The sequence below is a fragment of the Ostrea edulis genome, chromosome 4, assembly GCF_947568905.1.
Source record: "Ostrea edulis chromosome 4, xbOstEdul1.1, whole genome shotgun sequence".
NCBI classification, from domain to species: Eukaryota; Metazoa; Mollusca; class Bivalvia; order Ostreida; family Ostreidae; genus Ostrea; species Ostrea edulis.
In genome coordinates this window covers 74,432,083-74,439,944 of record NC_079167.1, presented here as the reverse complement: position 1 = coordinate 74,439,944, position 7,862 = coordinate 74,432,083, and the positions used below count along the sequence as shown (strand labels likewise).

Below are 7,862 nucleotides of genomic sequence, written 5' to 3'. Positions count from 1 at the left end.
ATAGCTGACAGTGTTGACTTGTCTCTCAGACCTGATGATGGGCTTTGAAAGTGAGAGTCATGGTTTATTTAGTGTGGCCTTAGAATGAATTGGTGAAAATGATTGAAATTCTGCAGCACTGCCTTTGTATACAATACGCATTACATGGATCATAAAAACAGAAGACAGACTGAATGATAGATGTCTAAATGTTAGTTATTGTTTATTTTGATATCTATAGAGAGTTCCTAGGCTTTTACTGAGCTATAAAATTCCATACTGTAAAAGCCTTGGGACTACTCTAACCAAATTGTGATGTACCGTCTGCTTACAAAACTCCAGGATTGTGATGTCACATTTATTTACAAATAATGATGGACAGAAACAACTAATCTGCAACTGAAAATGGAAATGATTTTTAGAATTAGAAGTGCATCGAATTTGAAAAATATGAAATTAAAAGGCTATTATTGACTGAATATTGGTAGATATGCCCACTTCTTAATCGTTGTGCGGAAGCAGACCTTGCTTTCAGCTCGGTCAGTCAATAACTTGTAAGTAATAGTACATGTATTGATTTACTACTTGATACTAATGATTTAAGACAAGGAGGCCATAGCATGAATTATCAAACTATAAAATTTAGAAGTAAATTACAAAGAATTCTAGAATTTGAAAATAAGACTTTAAAACTTGTTACTCTTCTGTGGCGGAGGTTAAGAAAACAAAACATACGATACAAATTTATATGTTGCCTGTGTGATATATAAAAGTAGGTTACGGATACATCGTTAAATCATTTCAAGTTTGGGTGGACTCCCTGTAAACGCTACCCTTCACCGTGTCCATCTAAAATTCATCTTTTCATGATGTTTCATCAGACTACATGTTCAGGCCTTAATGTTTTAATCAAAACTACTGGATACAGAAGGTTGCATAATTATGAACATTGTGTGCCCTGACCCTGATCGAAGGTCATTGGACTAAGTTCAAGGTAAAAAAATATTTACAAATGTGCAGAGTGTGAATATTGGTCCTGTTTGGGATAGATCTAGCTGAACTTTGTAGATAATGTTTCGTATAGATGATTATTTAAATGATGAATTACCAATTGGTTCTCAGTTGTCCGAGTGTTTCCACAGACACAATGGCAGAATATCCGTAATTTTTTTAATGGATTTAATTTTTCTCATTTTCACCTTTCATTGCAAGCAGTTGTATGTTATCTATATCTCAAACTTTTGAGTATCAATTAGCTTAAGTAAGATCGAGTCAAACAGATTAATTGAAAATGATTGGTTACTTGTACTCTGTCAATCAGAATCAGAGGATCATGGACACCGGCTGGATCGCTGTGACTACGTCTATCTCTTGACAGTCATTTGATGTAACATACAACTTGGTGGCAAGCGATCGGAGTGTCAATATTTTTGTGTAATGTAGCGGTATAAGGCGATATATTGATTCCCCCAGTGTGAGGGGGTTCTGTGTCCAGTCACTGTGTGACAGGGAACGGGAATTGTCTGGTATTGTTTAAACCAACCTCCGGTTTTTATCACACAGAGATGCCCCTGACTGATAATCAATATGTATGTTGTATTTCTGTCGTAGGTTGACCCAGCGATTTCTAAACATTGTTCGAGAGAGATGCATGTATTGTCTCCATTACCTATCTGCCAAATTTGTTCCATGGCATTTTCTCTCAAATCCTCTAACTTTCTAAGATAATTAAGTAACTATATAGTTATAAAAGTAAAACATCAATTTCTTACATAATTGAAATAAAACAATTATCTATTTTTGGTGACTCAAACCTTGCAAGAAATTGTCTATCTAATCATTCTAATTCATGTTTAAGTGATTAACAATGGTGTGAACAATTTTTAATTTGATGTAGAGTTTAAAGAAAATGCCTAAAAGCCTCTGCATTGATTTCAACCTCTCTCACCACTGTCAGTACATCCAAATCACATTTTAATTGAATGAAAAACCATAAGAAATTAAGTGCAAAGATTAATCTGTCACTGTTTTCTCACTGCATGGACCACTTGTCAGCATTAGGAATTCCCACTGTCATTGCCGATTTCAAAGAACGTCTGATCAAGGTAGAAATTTGTCACACACACACACACATGAGTCATCTGGTAGAATCAGCCTGAGATCTCTACACTTGGCAGTTTTTTTTTTTCTCATTAGAACCTATGATCTTGTAAGATACTTACTGGTGCAGAATGCTGGAGCACCTGTTTTCATCCGGCTGGTTTGTTATCCGATCGGTAATGTGGAAATGCTTTAATGAAGTTTGGATGTGTAAGTGATTTTGTTTTAATTATTGAAATTTTTTGTGGAGAAATTTAGCAGGAAAGTATTGAAATGCTTCAGTTACCCGATGACTAAGCTCTTCTAGTCGGGGGATGCTAAAAGCTGACAATACAGTGGAGTTGCTCTTGATGGTTCTTCACATTTGTAGGAGAAATGACGTAGTCTTTTGATCAGTTGACTCATGCCGTGTTCAAGAAAATATTTGATGTTTTGATATTTGTTTTTACAATTTTTTTTTTAAAGTTTTTCATTTTTATAAATTCTGGGGGTTTTTTTTGTGATTTTCAGCAAGTTGGAGGAATTTTAAGATTGAAATCTATTCTATTGCATCATTCAGTTTGATCTGAATAGATGTAAAATTTGCTGAAATATTATGATCATTCTAAGTGTTTATATTTTACGAATTATTTCCAGGTTATGTTCATGGGAAGAATATACAGAATGAAAATCAGATGCTTGAAGATATGAGTCCTACCACCAAATCTGTCCGCGACTCAAAAACACTCCTGACAGAAATGAGTAAGTTTATTTTGCACTTTATAAACTGTACATTAAACACATCAACAGTCAACCGAAGTTTCACCTGCCATCTTATGATGAAAAAGCATCTTTTCTCCATCTTTACACTACAAACTACTAGGATTTATGTTGGAAACTTACAAGTAAATTTGAAGCTTGCATATTAATTTATGTCGCCCCAATATGGGGTAATACGTCAATGAAATCTGTCTATTTGGGGGGAAAAAATTCAAAGATACAGACCCAAAACCAACAAAGCCCATGGGAAAAATTCAGTTTTCACCATAAGATGGCATCCAAGGTACGCAACTTTGGCTTATTATGGATACATCTATACTGGCTTATTATGGATACATCTATACTGGCTTATTATGGATACATCTATACTGGCTTATTATGGATACATCTATACAGACTTATTACAATAAAGGCCCCCATTCTTGTAATATTTCTGTAATCCTCGTTATAGACAGGTCTTTGCTCTCTGTGGGTTCAGTACAAGTGAGTGACACAGTACTGCTGATTTTCCAGCATCATTTCAAAAGAGGAAGAATCAGTGTCAGTCTGTGAAAATTATGTCACTGCAGGGATTTGGAGTTGGACTGTTTATGTGAATATTGCTCCAAATCTGTCTTCAATTTGAAATATGCATGTCGCAGTTAAGAATTGTGCTTTACAGAAAATAAATGACATATCTTTAAAGAGGTTGCACTACAAATAAAAATATTAAATGTTTTATGTTAATAAAGGTGTTTATAATGAAAATTATGATAGATAGATTTTATATATATTATATATAACCCACCCACCCACCCCCGTACGTGAAAGATAATAGAAAAAATCTAACCCATTGTAAAAATGTAATTACAGAGTTATCTTCCCTGTGTTTAATAAAACAGGACAATTTGTCTAAATTTTATCTTGCAAGTGCACCGGTCATATTACAAACCAAAGTCAATTTGGGATACTTCAGCATTTTTGAGCAAACTAGGGTTGTATTTAATATTTGTGGCTTTTCATCAATAATTCACCATCTATGTAAATCTAACAAAGACTGATACTTTTAAACTGAATCAGTATTGAATATTGTTTAATGTAAATTATTCAGAATGGTGCATGTATCACAGTGAAAATTGGTTCCCATAATTTTCATGCTTTTAGTTCGAAATTCATGCAAATATCATAATCGTGCAATAATATAAAAAAAAAAATCCAATATGCAAGTATCATGCATATTTATTTGCAAGATATTCGTGTGATTTTCATGCTTTGTATCATATTCTATTTGGCAAATTCCATGGGATATCCATCAGTATTCACAAGAAATTGCTGCAATATTATGTTACTTTGAATTGTGATGGTTTTTAGCTCACCTGAGCCGAAGGCTCAAGTGAGCTTTTCTGATCAAAATTTGTCCGTTGTCTGGCGGCGACGTAAACACATTTTCATCTTCTTCTCAAGAACCACTGGGCCAATTTCAACCAAACTTGGCACAAAGCATCCTTGGGTGAAGGGCTTTCAAGTTTATTAAAATGAAGGGCCATGTCCCTTTCAAAGAGGAGATAATCACAAAAATGCAAAAATAGGGTGGTGTCGTTTAAAAATCTTCTCAAAAACCACTGGGCCAGAAAAGCTGAAATTTTCATGAAGCTTCCTGACATAATGCAGATTCAAGTTTGTTCAAATCATGGCCCCCGAGGGTTGGATGGGGCCACAATAGGTGATCAAAGATTTACATGCAAATATTGGAAAAATCTTTAAAAATCTTCTTCTCAAGAATCACTGAGCCAGAAAAGCTGAGATTTACATGAAAGCTTCCTGACATAATGCAGATTCAAGTTTGTTCAAATCATGGCCCCCCCAGGGGAGGATGGGATCACAAGGGGGGGGGGTCAAAGTTTTGCATTCAAATATATAGGGAAAATCTTTAGATATGAGCCAAGTGACTCAGGTGAGCGATGTGCCCTTGGGTCTCTTTTTTGGTTGTATATTTTTTAATATCCTGCTCAAGAATTTTCACACAAGTGGAGATGTCACCATTGCCGGTGAAAGGCTGCAAAAGTTAGGCCTATAATGCTCATGCTTAAGGCCTTTGAGCAGGGAGGGATCTTTATCGTGCCACACCTTCTATGACAGGGGCTTTGGTTTTTGCAGTCTCATCCAAAGGACCGCCCCATTTAGTCGCCTCTTACAACAGGCAAGGGGTACCAAGGTCCTATTCTAACCCGGATTGACTGAAAAACTGAAGCAACAACAGAGCTTGTAAAACTTTATTTTGTATATTTCAATGTTTTAAAATAAAACTGATCAATAACTGAATACATAATTTAACATCAGTTTCTGTTCACTTCATTTACTTTCCTAATCCTGCTCAAAATCAATATAATATGTCTAGGATTATATCACTGTCAGTCTGGAAACCAATATATAAGACATCTTCCGTTCATGCTTTCATGTGAGCCACTTTTCCCTGTCTATTAAGATATTGTTAATTTGTAGGGGCCCAGAATTTTGATGTCATTCGATTTGCCACCTACAGAACAGCCTGTAAATTGAGGTTCATTCAGAAGAAGACTAACTGTAAGTACCGTGAAGAAGACTTTTTGTGTGTCTAACGTCAATACCCCTGCTGATGGACCATCCAACATGTCTCTTGATTGGATCACCCAGTCTGGGTTCTAAATCGTTGAAACTCCAACATGTCAATTTGTTTCATTGTTCAAAGCCTCCAATTTTTCAGCGGGTTACAGATAAAGTTTATCTAATGACCAGAGGTGTCCATTCTGTAACATTGCGTGAGTCGACCATGTCACTTGAGAATACTCAAACCTAATTCGACATTCAATTGAATTGTCCCCTTGCAATTGTGCTTGGAAAATAGATCAAGGTCATAGTCACGAAACACGTGTGGACCTGTTTTAGTGGGATGTTTAACAATTATAAGTATTTTAATTTAGCACAGGCTAAACAGTGGAATCTGCATATTCATACAGACTGACGGACAGACAGGAAGTACTAAGACAGAATGAAACTCTGGTGTAGATGCATGATTCCACGATATTGTCCTTGACCTACAGTTACACTAAGTTTTGAAAATACTACAATTATACACACTGCAAAGGGACACACCACTTTCTAAACCTCTTCCATCATTGTTGGGAACCATGATGTGACACCGAGTGTATAAATTACTAAATATAAATAACGAAAGTTAGATGGCAGTAATTAAAGTTCACATTTGTTCTCATACTGAGGCACTTCTAGTGAAATGAGAGTCAACTAATTCTACAGTATACTGATCCAATCTTGAGGTCTGTCTTTAAAGGATGAGAAAAAAATAAGATTATCGGAAGTAGCAACAGTCCTCCTATCAATGATGAGGACAGATTAGAATTGTTTTCTAACCCTAACTTTCCACTTTTAGTATCCCTAGTGGACATCTGGAACATCATCGAATCCTTCAGGGAGAATGGTTTGAACACCCTGGAGCCCGATTCTGAGTTGAACTCATCTCGAGTTGAGGCCATCATCTCGAGTTTGTTCTGTAATCTCAACAAACGTCTTCCTTCTACACAGCAAGTCAATGCAGACCAGTGTGTAAACATATTGTTACATTGGATCATATCAGCCTACGACAGGTAGGTGTCAGAAGGTCGTCTGTTTACCTCAGCTGAACGTCAGCTTTTCTGATCTGATCGCCATCTGTCTGTAAACTCTTTGCTTTTATTATATGGACCTCTTTTTTGAAAAATCAATCGGGCAATTTCAGTTCAATCAATTTCAATCAAACTTGGCACAAAGCAGTGGTAAGTAAAGTGCTTTAGTTTTGAAATGAAAGGTTATAAATGTCTTTCCAAGGGGAGATAATTAGGAAATGGGTGAGATGTTTAGAAAATTTTCTTAAGAACCACAGAACTAAAAAAAAATACACTTAAATTTGCATTAATGCTTTTTTATATGTCAATGAAGATTCAAATTTCTTCAAACTGTGACCCCGGGAGCCAGTGTAGGGTCTTAATAGGGGTTTATAGTAGATAGGAATATTCTGTAAGTGAAATTTGTCAGGTTAATTTGCAGGTAATATATTAATATATAGAGGATCTATTCACAATGCCCATGGAACCAAATTGTGACTATAAAGTTTTTTAAAATTTTGAGTAGGAATACTGGAGGATCACTAATTTTGTTGGGATCAGATTTTGTGGTTTTTTTGTGTTTTTTTTTGGGGGGGGGGGGGGGGGGTTGTAGTTCAATTTGTAATGTAAGTGGAAGATTTGAATTTGTGAAAATTTTACCAAGTACAAAAACAAGAAGATTTAACACTCATGAAAATTAATTATTTTCCAATGCATTAGGAAATTATTCTAAAATCATCTTCAAGTATTGTAGATTCAAGTGTATCCTCACTCCCACCCCCACCCCATTCCCCCTCCATGGCTAGGGGGTGAAACATGAGTGAAATCATTTACATGTAATAGTCATTTTCAAGTATTGTAGATTCAAGTGTGTTCTCACTATCCCCCTCCCCCATCCATGGCCAGGGTGACACATGAGTGAAATCGTGTAATATTGATATTCAAGCATCATCATGTAGCGTAGATTTGTGTCTAATCAATTTTTAGCCTCGGGGCTGGGATTTAAATATTTACATGTACTTTGAATATAATGAATTTCTTGTTCTCAAGAACCACAAGGATGCAATTTTACACCTCCTCATGAAGAGGTACAAATTCAGGTTTGTTCACGCCTTGACCTCAGGGCAATGGCAGGACAACATTGGGAACTCAGTCTTATGGGCAACTATTACTGCCCAGGTGAGCAATATGGCCATGTGCCTCTTGTTAACATTCATATGCTTGTTGTCTACAGATTTGTCATATCATGTAATATAAAGTTACTAGACCCCTTTTTTATTCACATCTTTCCCTCAATAATTGTCTGCACAGTACATTTTGTAAATTTTGGGGATCAATTTTTTAATCCCGCATCATAATGTCCAAATCCTAAGGTTTTTAACCTATAACACTAATAAAGCAAATATA

At 35.8% G+C, this 7,862-nt stretch overlaps 1 protein-coding gene across 6 annotated transcripts in view; it reads left to right on the top strand.

Annotated features, from left to right (window-relative positions):
* Positions 1 to 7,862, top strand: part of LOC125669436 (dystrobrevin beta-like) — an 86,398-nt gene that overhangs the window by 14,119 nt on the left and 64,417 nt on the right. For 4 of the 6 annotated variants that reach the window (XM_056163758.1, XM_048903923.2, XM_056163756.1 and 1 more), the window contains exons 2-4: positions 2,716 to 2,820; positions 5,320 to 5,400; positions 6,245 to 6,458. In XM_056163758.1, coding sequence (XP_056019733.1) covers positions 2,716 to 2,820; positions 5,320 to 5,400; positions 6,245 to 6,458 — 400 coding nt within the window. Of the gene's footprint in view, positions 1 to 2,045; positions 2,290 to 2,715; positions 2,821 to 5,319; positions 5,401 to 6,244; positions 6,459 to 7,862 lie in introns of those variants that run through there. The other 2 variants (XM_048903922.2, XM_048903924.2) reach the window with 2 other exon arrangements.